Source organism: Takifugu rubripes, chromosome 22, assembly GCF_901000725.2.
Source record: "Takifugu rubripes chromosome 22, fTakRub1.2, whole genome shotgun sequence".
NCBI classification, from domain to species: Eukaryota; Metazoa; Chordata; class Actinopteri; order Tetraodontiformes; family Tetraodontidae; genus Takifugu; species Takifugu rubripes.
Genome location: NC_042306.1, coordinates 908,739 through 925,536, shown reverse-complemented (window position 1 = coordinate 925,536; position 16,798 = coordinate 908,739). Strand labels below are relative to the sequence as shown.

General features: G+C 50.7%; 1 protein-coding gene across 8 annotated transcripts in view; it reads right to left on the bottom strand.

The window, feature by feature from the left end:
• Positions 1-16,798, bottom strand: part of kmt2cb (lysine (K)-specific methyltransferase 2Cb) — a 43,315-nt gene that overhangs the window by 4,660 nt on the left and 21,857 nt on the right. For 3 of the 8 annotated variants that reach the window (XM_029830390.1, XM_029830396.1, XM_029830398.1), the window contains 29 exons: positions 16,133-16,252; positions 15,792-15,917; positions 15,585-15,715; positions 14,450-14,642; positions 14,027-14,119; positions 13,735-13,782; positions 13,001-13,141; positions 12,878-12,910; positions 12,594-12,743; positions 12,358-12,502; positions 12,034-12,269; positions 11,514-11,587; positions 10,778-10,984; positions 8,617-10,542; positions 8,134-8,441; positions 6,477-8,041; positions 6,279-6,390; positions 6,061-6,127; positions 5,906-5,966; positions 5,594-5,826; positions 3,755-5,407; positions 3,475-3,666; positions 2,364-2,528; positions 2,153-2,282; positions 1,789-1,936; positions 1,464-1,642; positions 1,251-1,387; positions 545-803; positions 310-443 (listed from right to left, as the gene is read on the bottom strand). In XM_029830390.1, coding sequence (XP_029686250.1) covers positions 310-443; positions 545-803; positions 1,251-1,387; positions 1,464-1,642; positions 1,789-1,936; positions 2,153-2,282; positions 2,364-2,528; positions 3,475-3,666; positions 3,755-5,407; positions 5,594-5,826; positions 5,906-5,966; positions 6,061-6,127; positions 6,279-6,390; positions 6,477-8,041; positions 8,134-8,441; positions 8,617-10,542; positions 10,778-10,984; positions 11,514-11,587; positions 12,034-12,269; positions 12,358-12,502; positions 12,594-12,743; positions 12,878-12,910; positions 13,001-13,141; positions 13,735-13,782; positions 14,027-14,119; positions 14,450-14,642; positions 15,585-15,715; positions 15,792-15,917; positions 16,133-16,252 — 8,966 coding nt within the window. The remainder of the gene's footprint in view (positions 1-309; positions 444-544; positions 804-1,250; positions 1,388-1,463; positions 1,643-1,788; positions 1,937-2,152; positions 2,283-2,363; positions 2,529-3,474; positions 3,667-3,754; positions 5,408-5,593; positions 5,827-5,905; positions 5,967-6,060; positions 6,128-6,278; positions 6,391-6,476; positions 8,042-8,133; positions 8,442-8,616; positions 10,543-10,777; positions 10,985-11,513; positions 11,588-12,033; positions 12,270-12,357; positions 12,503-12,593; positions 12,744-12,877; positions 12,911-13,000; positions 13,142-13,734; positions 13,783-14,026; positions 14,120-14,449; positions 14,643-15,584; positions 15,716-15,791; positions 15,918-16,132; positions 16,253-16,798) is intronic. The other 5 variants (XM_029830394.1, XM_029830391.1, XM_029830395.1 and 2 more) reach the window with 5 other exon arrangements.

Genomic DNA, 16,798 nt, shown 5'->3' with positions numbered 1-16,798 from the left:
TGCTGGAGTTAAAGGCTACGCTGCTTAGCCTCGGAAGTGATCCTAAATAGATTTAACACCAGCAGGCAGGATTTACATAATCGCAACATAATCGCAGCAGAATCGCAGCAGAATCGCTGTGGCGTGTGCACGCGCACGTGTCCCAGCCTTGAGGCGTAGAGGAGATAATATATTCCTGAATGTCTGGGCATCGAGGAACGACACCTGGTGACCCTACTCAAACTATCAGACGTGAAATAGTCGTTGGGTCTAATAGGAGCAGCTGACCTGTTTATCATTTGAAATGCTCAAACCAGATGAATTGGATACCTTGATGTGGACGGGCAGATCTTTGGTGGATTTCTGCACCCCGTTTCCCAGAACCACCACCTTACAGTGGCAGCACCAGTGAGGTTTACACCCAGGGCTGGCAGGAATCCTCTCATCCCGCCCTCGACCTAAACCTGCAGCAGCAGCCAAAGGAAACGTCTCTTAAACGTTAATGCTGGAACATGTGTCAACACGTTCCACGTCTTCAGGTGGAGCTCTTATGGCTGCTTCTCACCTGCTCTGTTCAGATGGAACGGGAAGTTATGTGCTTGCTGCTGCATCAGCTCATGTCCCCCACTGGGCCGCATCATGTGTCCCGGCCGTATGTGAAGTCCTCCGTTGTCTCGTTGTCCGTGGTACAGCATCGGGGCGTGAGCCTCCATGCCTTGAGGGCCCACTCTTGGCCCCCTGTCTGGGGTGCTGCTGACCTCGTAGCTACTGGGGATCTTGACCGACAGCAAGTCTGAAATGGCTGCCACGACCCCTGTGATGTTCTGTAAGAGCAGACGGTGAAACATATCAGTGATATTACGATGGTGTCATGTCATCTTATAATGCCTCGTAAACGTGCACATCTAAAGCTTTTCTGCTACGCTGCACACACTAGATTATTGATCGGACCGTTACCACCTTCCTAAATCTTGGCTTGCAGCTGCTTCCCTGTGATGCAGAGTGACGAATCACGTTCATGTAATGTACAGACACAAATACAGTCAGTGGACGTTACTGATGACCTCGCTTTTTTTTTTAATGTACATGCTAACGCTAAGCAGCCCCACGCTGACACAGGACACCGGCTGTACCCTGGCATCCACAGGGATGAAGGTCGCTACATCCTTGTCAGGCAGATGTTGAAGGGAAATCCATTCTTGGGGCTTCCTTCTGACTATCTGGGGTCAGAGAGTGAAGTGGGATATTTTAAGACAAAGCAGCACCCCCACCTCTGCTGCAGCCGGTCTCAGTGTGATGGCCACAGACACCAGCCCTTGTCTGGACTCAGTAGACATGGAACCAAAGGGGTGGCCCAGGAACATGGAAGAAGGCTCCGTTTTAATATCCTGCAATTTGATTGCTGAACCTGGAGAAGAAAATGAGAAGGATGATCACTTCTCCACCTCTGTAGCAAGACTAGGCTATCCGAATGCTGCGTTTACCTTTCCCATCGGCTGCAGGAAGCATGGGGAGGACAGGAGATTGGCAGGGGGACGGCATTTCCTCCTTCACCAGTGACAGGTCCGGGTAGCGGCTAATCTCCATGCCAAACACACTCTCAGGTGATGAGGATGGAACAAAACTGTCAGGCGTGTCTCTGTCCTTGCAAGGCTCCTGTCTGCTGTTGTCAAGTCAAGATAGAGACAGAGACCTCGGTCGAAACTGCTCAAGTCATATCGACCATCCGGAGATGGCGGCTTGAATAGTTCATTTCGGGATATTACGACGCTGGAGCAGCGTGAAGTGAGAGTGAAATGCAGCCGTTACCTGAGCTCTTCCTGGTTGTTGTGAGGAGGCGTGGGAAGGGAGGCCGGCACATCCACTGTTTTGGGTCCCTGCGCGATGGCGCGAGCAAGAAGGTCTTCCTCAGTTCTAAAAGGGACGTGAAGCGGTTTTGGAACCAGACCTTTGGACACTGTAGGAAAGAGAGGCGTTAATGGCAGTGCACACCCTCTCTAATGCTCATCCACATCTGATTCCTGCAGCTGCTGCAGAATGTCAAAGGTTGCTCGGTATACGTTGCGTTCCCGATGAACCAGAACCTGAACGGATCCACAACGTTTCCTGGGGACACGACTCAACGTGCGTGAAGAACCAGACGTGCGAAGGATGAAGCTTAAGGAAAACTTGCCCATGGCAGCAGCTTTGTTGGCCAGCTCTTCCGTTGTGGCAAACCCGTTGATCATTTTCTGCTGGTTCACAGGTGGTGGGGTGGGGGGCAGGGAGGCCGGTGGCGTTGGGGGGTTGCTCAGGTTACTTTGCTGAAGGAACAATGCACCGTCTCAGAACATCATGCCACGGACAAGTCGGCTTATCCAGTTACTAAAGTCAGCGCGTCTTACCTTGTAGGCTAGCTGGGAGTAATAGTCAGAGACTCCGTCTAAGGAGGCGCTGCCAAAGCTACCGGAGAGAAGGTTCTCGCCGTTGAGCTGGCCACTGCCGTAGGGAGCGAAGTGGGCAAAGTTTACCCCGATCAATGGCTCCATGAGGGGCAGGAGAGACAGTTGCTGTGTCAGGAGAAGAAAAAGAAAATCAGAAATAGAGCAATGAATGAAACACAAATTAAACTATTGTTCCTGTCCCCGATCCGAGGACGGGATGGGAAGTCCTGGTCCATTGAGGGCAGCGCTGCAGCAACATGCCTGGGGACGTGCGGCAGGACGCCACAAACCAGGCTGCTGCCACTCAGGCAAAGACACGGAGCCCACCGACGCCAACGTGAATAAAAAAGCCGCTCGAGGACGGCAAAACGTCAGGAAGATCACGGCCCAAATACCGGAATTCATAGGGAAGCACGAGCAGGACAATAGCATTGTTCTGCAGAACTGTGCACCAGCAGGTGGTGCAATAAGTGTGAGGCAATAGTGACACATGGATCTGTCCTTTGTTCCATTAATAACTCAGACAAACATCCAGGGACAACGCGGGTGTGCTCACGTTTGCTGGAATTCCAAAGTATCGAAGCGAGACTCACAAATACTCAAAATGTGATGGGGCACCCCAATAAAATGTGCATGTTCACACACGAAGCACAAAGAAAACAACAAACCCCACAAAATCTAAACTGACAATTGTTAAAAATCGACCATAAAGTGAGTAGCGTTCGGTTACACCAGGACAGATGGATGAAAAATGAGCTGAACAGTTATTTTCCACATCAAAATCATCATAAATAAGTTCTAAACTCTGGACGACCAGAAAAAGCAACATCTAATCATCAACCTCTAAATTTACAGTGCAGCAAAATTCGGCACAGCAGCAACATCAGATCACCAATATTTGGGAATCTTTGGAAAATCCCCTCGAATGATGATTAATGATAAATAAACATGCAGGTGCTCCTCCAGTGGAGCATTTGCTAACGACTCCATGTAAAAGGCGATGAATTATTCAGATATTGAGATGTGATGCAGATCTGAATCTCCAATCATTCCCTCCCCAACACAAATGTACCTGCTTGATTTGGGTCATGACGGAGTCGGAGCCGGGATGCATCAGCTGCTTCTCTTCGCCGTCCTTCTTCCTCTTCTTGTAGCGTGAAGCGGGCTTCTCTCCTCCTTTCTGAGACCTTTTGTTCCTCCCTTTCTTCTTTTCCTGGTCAGACAGCAAAGGTCCGGGGAAGTCCGGGGTGCCATCCGAGCATGCCTGGACACGAGATTGACGAGTTGCATCAAAAAAATGAACATTTGAATGACGTGACGAGGTTTGTGGCCTTCAGATAAGCCCCACTGACCCCATTGCTGTCCATTGAGCTTTGCCTCAGCAGGGATTTGCAGTCTGCTGGATCCTCCTCCTCAGACCTCTGGCTCTCCTCTGACCTCTGTTGGGAAATGCCAGGAGGTGGGGTGCTCTTGTTCTTCAGAAGGTGCTTCAGTAACTCATTGCCAGCCTCTCCTTTGTTTGGACTTTGTCCAGCAGAGAAAGGTGATCCGCTCCCTTTATTACCCTCCTCCTTCACAGAGCTCATGTCTGAAGCAAGATGGCCTTCTCGTGGTCCATGACACTCCGAGACGTCCATCTGTTCCAACTTGATGTTGTTAAGGATGCTGTCGTGGTCCTGGGCTCTGGCTGCGTCTCCTGAGGATCCAGACTGACCTCCAGAAAGCTGCCTCTCCAACTCTGAGTGACTCGGAGTAGAAGATCCCAACAGTGGAGATCTGGACAAGTCCTGCTCACTGAACAGGTGGGCGTTCCTGGTGGGGGTGGAGGAGGTGTCCGAGACACAAGGCGTGAGGGGGGCTGTGAGGTCAGAGTGTGGAGTTGAAGGAGTCTTGATGGAATCGGCATCGTCGTCTTTCTTCTTCTTGCGATTTCTCTTATTCTTCCCCTTCTCGTCCGGGATGATGTTGGAGTACAGTTGGATCAGAGACTGCCCCGAGCCCGGGAAGTTAGAAGGCAAGGGTGTCGACGTGTCGCCTCCAAATGGTGGACCCTCACCAGGCATCTGAAGCAACATCCCAGGCCCACTGACCTGACGGGATCTAGGCTGGGCGTGAGGGAAATTAGCAGCCTGGAGAGCAGGGGCATCAGGCCCAAAGCCGTGCCCCATGTCACGGGGCATCAGTCCATTCCCAACGACGGCTCTCCTCTCGCCCTGCATGCACGTTCCTGGTGGCGAACCTATTCCAGGCTGCATGCCGTGTTGCTGGGGGAACATTGGTCCTGGGTGCTGCTGTTGCTGCATGGCGGGCCTCTGAGGCTGCATAAAGTCTTGGGGCAGGTCGGAGTTGAAAAAGGGCATTTGACTGAGTGGGGCCATGCCGCCGTCTGCTCCCATCATCCCTTGCTGCTCCATTTCCATGCGGTGTTTCAGGGCTCTCTGGCGTTCGATTTCCTGCATGAGCTGCACGCGCTGCCTCTCCTGCTGCTCCCGAAGCCTCTCTCTTCTCTCCCGCTCCTGGAACCCTTCGCTGAACGGGTTGTTGTCATCAAACTTCACCGGGCCCGTCTGCATATGTTTCATGCCAACCGGTGGAGCCTGCGGGGCCTGGGGATCCACAGGCATCTGTGGGTGTGGGGGCATGTTACCCATGGGTAACGGATGAGGCTGACCCGGGTTTCCCACAGCTACCTGCTGTTGGGGCATTATAGGCGGCATTCCTGGGCCACCCATGGGCACGGGGGCACCAGGATGCCAACCAGGCGGGGGGTTCGGCATACAAGGGGCATTTGGTTGGCCTGGATGAAGTGGCATTTGCATCATGGTATTCACGGGGGGTTGGACCAACTGTGGTCTCCCAGGGACCATGGGTGGGCCCCCGGGCACCATACCGGCAGGTCCAGGCACAGGGTGCATCCCAGACATGATGGGAGTCATGTTATTCTGCTGCTGTTTGACCCGGTACTCTTCTATAAGCTCGGCGTGCTCTTTCTGCTGTTTACGGATCTGCAAGGAAGGGAACGTTGACAAAACGTGAGCTTTCGGAACGTTTTAGCTATATCACTCGCAATCAGTACAGTTGGAAAAGATAAAGGCAGCACTGTTGTCCGTCCTGTTCTGCTATTTGGGTGGACAGAGACAGAGACAGAGACAGAACGTCCTCAATGCAGACAGCAGATGTGGACCAGTTACCTGCTCCAGTTGTTTCTGCACGACACCCTGCTGCTCTGTAACATGCTTGAGCTGCTCAGCATCTTCCTCAGGGAACTCTCTGCCCGCCTTCTTGGCTGTTCTTTGTTTGGCAGACAGAGCTTTCTTTGACTTTCTGTGAGCTCCGATCTTTTCTTCCAGAAACTTCTGCTGCATTTGAAGTAGTTGCTGGGTCTCTTGGAGCCATTCTTCATATTGAGCCCGCTGAGCATTATCTGAAAGGAGGAAAAAAATAAGGATTTTATTCGCAATCTTGACAGCATTTAATGTAAGAGAAGCTGGGAACAAACTTACTGCCGAATCCCGGCCCAAAGTTGGGAGGATTTGGTCGTGCAACCTGCGTCAACTTTCCATCCTGAATGTAATAAAGTGCACGATCACATACATGCAGCCGACAGCGTTTCGTTACACTGTAAAACACTGCGAGAGTGGACAAATAAGTCAGTTACCTGTCCCACAACCTGTGGAGGGAGCGGCGTGCTTTCTGGACAAGGTGGAGCAGGACCAGGAGGAATTCTGCAACCAAGCAGTTCAGATGTCGTTAGGCAACTCCAACTGTTACGCAATATCATTGTTTAATAGTGCCACAATGACAGGATTTGTGATATTTGAATTTCCTCTTTGGGAAAGTTACTTTTATATGACTTTCTTCAATATGTTTGTTTACCTGTTCATGACCAATGGGGCCATTCCCATGTTGTTCTGAACCATGACTTTGTTGATTCCTTTGAGGGCCACCATTTTAGCCTTCATGATGGGGTCAGTGATGGCATCAAAATCTGCACGTGACAAGCCATGTCCATGAGAAAAGACACACCTTAAACACGACACTCTCCAGCAGACAGTGGCGCTCTGAATTATTTACCGATGTTAGGGAAGAAGGAGTCGCTGGAGCGTTGTCGTATCATGGCCTGCATCTGTCTTTGCTGCTGCTGCTCCTGCCTCTCCTGGTCCAAAAGGTCCTGCAGCAGAAGTGGCTGCTCCTCCAACAGAAGTGGACGGTGTTGGCTGTTCTGGCCCATTGCCTGGTTTAATGCTGTCTGCTGGGCCGGGGTCAGACTGCTCGGGTCCACTCCCGGAGCCAGCGCGGCCTGGTGGTCCGCTCCAAAAGCGGCCATAGAAGATTCTCCTGCACTGGCGGCGTCGGCCAGTGTTTGAGCCATGACCATTCCAGGATTACACTGTGTGTCGACGGCTTGGTTCTGCTGGGTCAGGAGGTTAGCTCCCTGACTGACAGATTCCAATATTGGATTTAATGATTGCTCTTCAGGCTGCTGCTTAATGAGTAAGCTCGACAAAACCGGAGTGGCGCTGGAGAGCGCCCCCTGCTGGTTTGAGGTTACGGCGTTTCCGGCAGCGTGGTGTTCGCCAACCGCTGCCGCTTTCTGACAGTCTTTGACTTCTGTTTTAATTTCTGGACCAGGTGCCACTGACCCAGAGTCCTGAGCCCCAGGAGCTTCCAGTTTGACCTGAGCAGGGGGCTGCGCCTCCGGCTGCACCAGTAAGGAACCCGAGGTTGAAGCCTCCGCACCAGCGCTCTGGGTTTTGATGTCCGCGGTGTCGGCGTTATCGTCGATCGGGTCACTGAGATCCAGCTCCTCATTGAACATATCTTTCTTGATATCATCAAGGTCGGGGTCTGTGTAGGCTATGATGTCAAACTTCCCAGATGTTAAGAAGTCATCCAGGTGCAAGTCGTTTGTCTCCAAGTCTAAATCTTTCCCATCATCAGGATCCAAATTCAGGTTTTCCAAGTCAGCATCCACCAGGTCTTTCACTTCTACGTCTTCGAGATCTTTGACTGCCGATTCTTCTGCATCCAGTTTCTCTTCCACGGCTTCGCCGCTGGTGACCGAGACGTTCTCCATCTGCCCAACGGGAGGTACAGCCAGAACCACCGAGGCCGGCATGTTCTGGGTTTCATTGGAGGCCGGCTGACTCATGGATCTCATCAACGGAGACTGCTTGTTATCGCCGTTTCCTGCCATTTGGGCGTGCTGATGGAGACTGTCCATGCTGCCGGACCGTTGCACGTGCCCGGCCTGACTGACCATGGGGTCGACCATCCGGAGCCCTTGATTTAAAGGGAACCTTGAATCAGGCACACCTGGAAATCCCGGCGGCCTCTGAACGTGCATGTTAAGATCGATGTTTCCTGGCATGGCGGCAGGTGGGAAGGGCAAGCGCGGCCTGTTCTCCGCCGCTCTGTGTCGCAGTTCGATGAAGGTCTGGCCCATTATGTTGTGCTGTTGGACCGGCACGCCGTGGGCTGAGAAGTGCTGAGGAATCCCCATGGAGTTGCCTCCTAAACCCTTCGCCATTTCGGCCGGCATGGGCCGTCTCATCTGAGGAGGGACATCTGGCACCGGGTGTGGCCCACGCTGAAAGAACTCCTGAGGGCCATGGGGTCCAAGAGGTGGGAATGCCACTCTTAAATGGAAAGAATCATATAAATGCGGAGAGTTTAGTGGCGTTCTAAAGTACAGAACTCCTGATGTAAAGTGTAATGATGCAATACATACCTTGGTCCCGGATGTCTCAAATTTGGATCTCCAGGAATCAGGCCCCGGGGCACTTGACCGTCGTTAGGAAAAGGGAATCGCTGATCACCCGGAAAAGGTCCAGGAAAGCGCATTGGACCTCTCATGGGTCCCTGTCCTGGATAAGGAGGAGGAGGTCGGTTGAACATTTCCCCTTGTTGCACATTAGCTTCCTGGGGCCAGGCTCGTGCTCCAGTTAGATTACCAGCAAGGTCCTGAGGTCCCCTCTCCTGACGGATTGCACTCCTCTGTTGCTGCTGCTTGAGGATTAGTTCTCTAATCCGTTGCCTCTGTTAACACAAGAATAAGCACAGACATTTGATTGATTATTACAGTTACTTTTGGGAAGTTTTCTGTTCATTCTGGCCAACATATTCCCCATCGGAGGCCAAAGCTCGTGATGATTTTTCTGTGTTCTGCGGCATCAGGACAATATATTAAGCCTTAAACATAAAGTTCCCGTACCTGTCTTAGTCTCTCCTCGCTCTCAGCCAGAGAAACACTCTGAGCCTCAGAGGGAGCACCAGGCATTTGTGAGGTGGACAGTTGGCCTGTGGCTTGTGGGACCGTTCCACTGCTCCGGACGCCCGACTGATCTTTCATTTCCACTTTCTCCGTTGACTGTGGGCAGTGGGTCATGGAGGTTTGTTCAAAAGGGTCATGGCCAGGTGTCTGGCCAGGTCTCCTGGAGGGCGACTGAGTGAACCCATCTTCTGAAATATTAGGGTGTTTAGGGGTTTGGGAGCCTGGGTGGGGAAAAGGCTCTTGAAGCCTGCCTTGGGGTGAAGAAAAAGGATCCTGGCTTCCTATCGGTCCTAATCGTGGTCCCTGTCCAGGACGTGGAGTTCCAGGAGGCTGCGCATATGGGTCATTAGGCATCGGTCTTTGGGCTCCCGGCTGGGAAAACATGTCACTGCCATCCGACCTTGATGGGCCACTGGTACTACCAAATGGTTCTAGTGGCCCTCTCTGGCTCCCCGGGGACTTGGAATATCTCTCTCCAACAGAGGGTCTCGGGGTACCTGGTGGTTGAGCGTAAGGGTCCATTGAATGGGAAGGTGACATTCTTTGTCCCGGGTGAGCCTGGTGGGAGAACTGATTCATCCCAGTAGGACGAGGAGTCGAAGGAGCCTGCGAGTAAGGGTCCGAAGACGGGCTAGGGTTCGAAGGTTGTCCGTAGCTGTCGTGGGGACGTGGGGTTCCAGGAGCCCGCGCGAAGGACTCAAAAAATGGGCGAGGTTGGGAACCAGGCTCGTTTGTGGACCGACTGCCTGGAGACTGGGAAGGTTGGGCAAAGGGATCATACGTGAAATGATCAGGCCTGGGAGTGGAAGGTGCATGAGCATAAGGGTTCCTGGACATCTGATTGACTGGTCCTGGCTGGGCAAACGGGTGCACCTGAGGGTGATGCTGTCCTATCCTCGGAGGACTGGTGAAGTTGTCGTTTCCCGATGGTCTTGGTGTGTGAGGGGAATGCGCGTAAGGGTCATTTTGGTGATTCTGGGAGAACCTCTCGGCAGAATGAGCACCTGGGCGGCTGAAGGCATCCTGAGTCTGAGGAGGGGGCATGGGAGTTTTGAACAGGGGGACCGAGCCCGCTTCGTTGCTTCCGGGAATCGGTGCCAGCAACGGCCTTGAGTAAGGGTCGGACAAGATCATCCTATTCTGGGCCATCCGCTGATAAGCTTCATTTCTGATCATAGGCCTTGAGTAGGGGTCTCTGCCCGGAGAACCCATCGGGGGCCGTCCCTGTGCAGCCTGACTGACCCTGGGGGGACCAATGGGTTTCAGGAACGGGTCGATCTCACTAGTTGGCCTCGGGGTGTCTGGCGGTTTGGCATAAGGGTCACTGCTCATAGATGTTGGCGAGCCAAACGACTCATGAGCAGGAGAAGGCCTCCCTCTGTCCTGGTGTTCCATTACAGCAGAGGGGGATTTACCAGATTCAATGGGTATCCTGCGACAGGTATTTGGCCCAATATTTGGTGGTCTTGGTGTCCCAACCATTTTAGCATACGGGTCCCATGGAGAAGAGGGTCTGGACCCAGAGGATCCGGGTGAAAATACCTGGGGGGACTGAGGCTGGGAGGAAGGGCCAGACGGAGGAGGAGGAGGAGGTCGTAAGAAGACGTCCTCTGGAGGACACTGGGTGGGCGTGCCCGGCAGCTGCGGCCTCACAAACCCTTCTTTAGAGTTGTGCTGCTGCATGGGGGACATGCTCCCATTGCTGGGCTGGGAGGCTGGGCTCTGGCTCCCGCTGTTACTGCCGTTCCCTTCCGACTGGCTGTTGCCCTGCTGCTGCTGCTGCTGCTGAAGTTGCTCGTTTTTAACCTGCTCCAGTTTCTGAGTCGCCTCAATTTTGGCCAACTGTTTGCTTTTCTGCCTCATTTGCTGCGGAAAAGGAACAATGGAAAGTAGAATTAGACATTCAAAAGGATGGGATATATATCAGTCTGTCAAGTCATGCCAAAAATGAACCGGACCTACTAACCACCAATGTCATCAGGGTTAATGTTGAGGATAGTGCAGCTGATTATGGAGTTTTACTAAACCACCACTTCTTAGCTGTCTTAATATAAAGTGGACCTGCCGCTGCATTGCCTGGCTTCATTGCATACACTCTTACCTGTCTAAACTTCCACTCTTGTTCATGCTCTGACTCTTTTGGTTTCAAAGGGTCTTTAAACAGCAGTTCTGTGTCTAGTGGTATGTTGGGATCAAACACCTCAGGGGGCTGCTGCTGCTGCTGCTGAAGGTGGTGCCTCTTCATCGTTTCATTCGACATCTGGACTTTGTTGATGCGCAGGGCTGCTCGGTTATCCCTTGCCTTTTGCTAAACAGCAATCAAAAAACACATTAAACAAGACGGGAAATGGAAGAGATGAACAACGTGTAGGTTTCAGCTCACTGGCATCGAGGGTGAGGCTGGAAGGTTTATGCTTTCTCTGCCTATTTAACATAGCAAGACCAGGAATTACTGGCAGTTCCTCACTCAACCACGTAAATACAGCAACCAAAAAGCCCGACAAATATAATTACAGCCACAAGAAAATCTTGAAGGCTCAATACCTGTGAAATATTTACTGAACGCTGTGCTATCGTGAGATTATTTCCTTATTGGTGGGACCGTGTGCTTCGCCAGACAAAGCGAATAACCCCGACTGTCTCGCACTGTTGCCATCTGGAGCAGATAACTACGTCCAGCGTGCCGAGTGTTGCACACACCTGGATCAGCCTTCATAATGAGGGCCAATCAAACGGCTGATGACTGGCTGATAAAGACGGAGATCTTTAAAGTGCCAACTGATCAGATCAGAGCAGCGTGGAGCTGAACAAAGGGCTACTTTAGCGAGTGATCTTACCACATATGGAGCCCTGTCTTGAGAGCTAGCTTTCCTCCAAAGTTTTGCAATTTGCTTTACTCTTGTAGACCAGTCTGTGAAAAGAATGAAATGTGTTGTCATGACAACCAGCTCACAATGTATTTCAGCAGAAGATATTTAATCATTTTAACACTCTAATTTCTAAAGAATTTTACCAAAAAAAAAAAGGAAAAAAAAGAAAGTTCTCTTTCATTTATTCAGACACTTCAGCCTTGACGAGGAAACGCCGACTGGCAACGGTTTGCAGATATCGAACCATATCACACAAACGTGGTGGAAAATGAAATGTCCTGTCCATGGCAGCGCCCAGTGAGCAACGGCTACTGCTTCACATACCCACTGACCTTATCTTAACAGCTTTTTAAGTGACAATCGCAGCCAAGAGGTGCTGAGAGCTTTCCTTTGCAAAAGTGTAAATTTGGTGGACTCCACATTTCATTTCCTTAGAAAGAACAGCACTTACAAGAAGCAAAAATCTGTTTCTCTGCAATACACAAACCTGGATATTCGTCTTTTAAGTTGGGAAAATTGACATTGGTGTATAAAACTGGTGCAACAGTGGCGAGCTCTCCGAGCGTCTCCTCTTTTTCCCATTTGAGTGTACTCCTCTGGGCATTGGACATGGCTTCAGTCTCTCCCTCAGGCAGTGGTCCAGGTGGGGCAGGCCCGGGGCCATGGGCAGAGGGGGGCCATGGCCCCACTGCTTCTTTAGGCATTTGATTAAACTTTTTGTCCCTATAACAACAAAGATAACTCAGCTCCATCTCATGCATAAAAAAAAAGAGATAATTAAACATTCACATTGGACAGCACAGTCCGGTACCTTGGATTGTCAGTGAAAGGCATTCGGTTAAGGGGGGGGAAATTGTCGGGCATACAGGGACCTGCTCCTTGATTTGTAGGAAACCGTTGTTGGTTTGGTCCCATCAAACCATTTATCATCGGCATCCGTGGAAACATGGGGTTTCCTGGGTGGGAATTAAAAAGGACAGGTTTGGAAAAGGTTCCCAAAGCCAGCAGATCAATGTCAAGTGTCCTCTCCGGAGTGGAGAGAGGTACCTGTGTTGGGGTGAGGCATTCTAGCGCCAGGTGTGGTGGGAAAGGGCCCTGGACCCTGGGGGTGAGGCACCTGTGGTGGTGGAGGTGGGTGGTTGGTGCTGGGACTGAGGACAGCGGTGAAGAGATCCTCCACATCTTTGCCCCCCAACTCTGTAACACAGGAAATGCACAACTATAACACAATCGACTCAGCAACAAAATAAATACACTAGTTCAAAAAATGGGGAAGAAATGCATCCCAAGTAGCCAAAGACGGGTATGAATGGAAAGGCGGATCTACAAACCTGGAATTTTGTGGAGCTTGCTGAGAATTGACTCTAAAAAAACAAAACATAATTTATATGACTTAGCTTCTAAAATTATACTGTAAATAAGATAAATATTCCTGTCTGGGGCGTCACACTGACCATCAGTGACCATCTTGTCCAACTCGGGGCTAAGAATGCCGTCCAGGGGCTCCTCCGGCAGGGATCGAGGGGTCCTCCGGCCCATTTGAGATGGGGGCACCACTGAAGAACTGTCTGTCAGAGGTCCAATGTCCAGCCCAGCTGAGGAAATACGCAACAAGGTAGAAAATATCATAAATACCCTTTGGTTCAAAGAGCCCACGGAGCTCAGCTCTCTTGAGGTTCCTGTTTGTTAGTGTCGTAGGAACAGTGGAGAGACGAGACAGGTCATAGCGCTTCTCAGCACAAGTATAACGACATGTTAATGACACCAACGTCCTGTTTCCTTTAAGAGGAAGCCAGATCACCTCAGTCTTTAAATCTCTGCTAAAACACACGACAACACCCGTGGAAATAATCAGAGCTCCATTAGCACAGGCAGATTTCATCTCTGATAGACGCTCGTTACATTAAAAGACTTCAGATACATTTCCTGCATCACTTCAAAACAAATGGTTTGCAAACTGAGACTAAAATAAGACGTCAAAGTTCTAAAAGAGTGACAAAGAGTGAGACACCATATGCTTTTGACAGAAGACTGGGTTAGGGAAGCACCAAGCAATCCGTGTTAAAACAATCGGAAAAGGCTGAAGGACAGAATGAAGCAGCTTTTATCCATTCAAAGCTCAACACACGCACAGCGAGAGAGGAAGAATGCACTAAAGCGAGGGATTAGTAGGCCAGAGCACCCTTACCAAAAGGAGGAGGTGAGCTGTCAACCTGGAAGGGGCAAAAATCAAGACCTACAAGAACCCAAAACCAGATAAAATGATTGAAATAACTGTGATGACAGAAACAAAAAGCACAACACGGTTCAGACGATGCCAACAAAAGATAAAATCAGGGGGTTGAAATAAAGGTACTGCTAAAAAATGTGAGCAAAAGAAATCATTTAAAGGTGAAAGCATTGTGCACGTGGTGTCCGAGGACATTAGCGACCCACAGCTGGGTGACCTTTAAGCTGCTTGTGAGATACGTATCACGCACCAGAGTCAGCGCTCGGCTTTCCCAGCATTCCCAAGATGTCTGGATCAGTGTTCAGAACATCGGAAAGATCAACTAATGGTTCTTCAGATGGCTCTGTAGATGAAGAAGAAATAAAAAGGGGGGAAAAAAAGGGAAAAGAAAGCCAAACCGTCATAAATGATAAATGATGATGTTAAATGGACATGATAATATGATACGGAACCATTGTTGGATGATGTAGAAAGGGCTTGGTAATGGTGACAATGCTTCACGGTCTTATTTTTTATCGTTTATGCTTATCGTGCGTTGTGTATTGTTGAACACAACAGGCTTTGTCCTCGTAGTTACATCTGCTAAAACACCGTGCACGTTTCTAATCACGTGAGCTGCGTTGGTAGGGAGCGCAGGTCACCCGGGGATCCAGTGGCCAGCTGATATACGTACGTCCTGCAGCAGGTCTGGTGGGGAGGGCAGCTGTGGAGGCGCTGAGCAGAGGGTCTGAGGAAGGGTCCAGGAATGTGGAGGCAGAATATTTCCTCTCCACTTGGCTTTGGCCCTCTTCCAGCAAGCCCGTCTCTACTCCTTGATGTCTGCTCTGCTTGCTTTTGTCCAGCAGATCTTTTCCAAAAAATGCCTCCTAAACACAAAAAGACAAAACATTGGGCGAAGGCACGGTTTCCCAGCCAAGACCAGTCGGCTCTCCACAACCGCAGCAGGGCCAGACAATAAATCACCTCCTCTCCTGTTCAAATCGCTGATCAAAGTCAGTATTCCAGCTAAATGCTAGTGGAGGTGTCATTTAAATACGCACACAAACATACCCCCCCCCGAGAGCTGCACAAACAGAATAAAGGGTGCTCCCAGGGGACCTGTGCAAAGCTCTGAAGCCCTTATTTGTGCGCTAGCCTCATTTTCCAGCATCTTCCACCAGCCCAAACATTTAGACCTAAAAGTAATCTGCTATTCTTTATCGCACAACAGACGTTAAAAGCCCGTTGTGCTGCGATTTCTATAATTAATGAAGAGTACTTGGACCCTCGGCTTCAGCGTAACGCCCCCACAGTGCTGCTATTAAGAGCAACACTGACAGCTGTCAGTGGTTTAATGCACATCAGAGGTCTGTGCTGCGTCCACAAAGGGGGACAGTGATGACGGGTGGTTAAAGCCTCTCAGCCAGTTAAAATGGATTCAGAACCCTTCTAATGTGCACGGGCAGGCGCGAGCGTGCTCTGTGGTGGGATTATCTAGACCGTGCCCTCTTCTGAAACAGCTCCGTGCAACACAATGCTTTCAAGACCGTGTGCCGTGCACCCCCCACCCTCCCTGGGGTGAGTTTCAAACACGTTTTATGAAGACTTGGCAGGACAACGCCAGACAACGAGACACACGTTGGGGGTAATTTTAAAAAGCAGCTAAAATATTGCACTTGAAATATTCAATAAGTTGCATCTATCGTGGAAAATTTAAGAGCAACAGCAGACAGGCGGAATTCCACGGCAATTAAAGAGTCCATTAATCCATTAGAGCCATTAAAGCCCTCGATTGCTGCCCAGACCTTGCTGTGCCAGGGGCGACAGACCTGCAGGTAGGTTGGAAAAGCTTCCTCCAGTTTGGTTTTCTTCTTTCTGTAGCGCTTCTTTATCTTCTCAGGGACCTCTGGTCCTGGAGGCAGCTCGTCCACCGGTGTATCGGGCAGCGTCTCGGACCATCCTACAGATAAAAGGACAACAGACGGGTCAGGATTATAGAGTACACACCAATGATGCACACGTGGCCCAACACGAACCCTCATCTTTCCCAGCAGGAATCTCCGACATGGAGCCAGAAGAATCCTTTCTGCAGAGGGACCGTTTGGCCTTGCTCGGACCTTGACCAGGACGGTTCCTCTGGCGAACCATGAACCCCCCAATTCCTGAAAGCAATCAATCAATCATTCATGTATTAGCAATAAGTCCATAAAAAGACTTTAAACATCTGGTTTTATAAGAGATATAGACGATTCTAGACGTATAAAGTCCTGGATAAAAGCCTTTGAAAATGACAGAGCTGCAGATTCAAGCATGTAGTGCACAAATGTGCTTTGGTTCACGCTTCAAGGAAGCCGTCTCCTTCAATCAGGTGCCTTACCCGGCCGGTACGGTTTCCTCTTTCTCTTCTTGCCATTGTCCGCCCCCTTGGAGTCGTCCTCCACAGGCTCTCGTTCGAGGCTCGAGTCAGACTTCACCTCACACTCCAGGAGCTCTGCCTCTGCCAAAGGTACAGCCCCCCCACGGTTACCAGCCCCGAAGGAAAGAAAAGCCCGACGGCCCCCGGGGCCGCAGCGGGCAGAACCAGCAACACTCAGAAGGCTTCGTAGCAAGTGTTCACGCAAAACTGTTGGAGGTATTTGGTGCAGGGAGACCTGGAATAAACGTGCACAGCAGCCCCCCCAGAAGTTCTACTGAGCCCCAGAAATACTGTAAAGGGAGCCGTCACGGTCCCGTGGAGGGTGCTTCAGAATTAACCTATGGACACATCCTTGCCCCCCCCCGCCAATATAGGGATCCAACAGGCCAATATAGGGATCCAACAGGCCAATATAGGGATCCAACAGGCCAATATAAGGATCCAACAGGCCAATATAGGGATCCAACAGGCCAATATAGGGATCCAACAGGCCAATATAAGGATCCAACAGGCCAATATAGGGATCCAACAGGCCAATAGGGATCCAACTATAGGGATCCAACAGGCCACTATAGGGATCCAACAGGCCAATATAGGGATCAAACAGACCAATATAGGGATCCAACA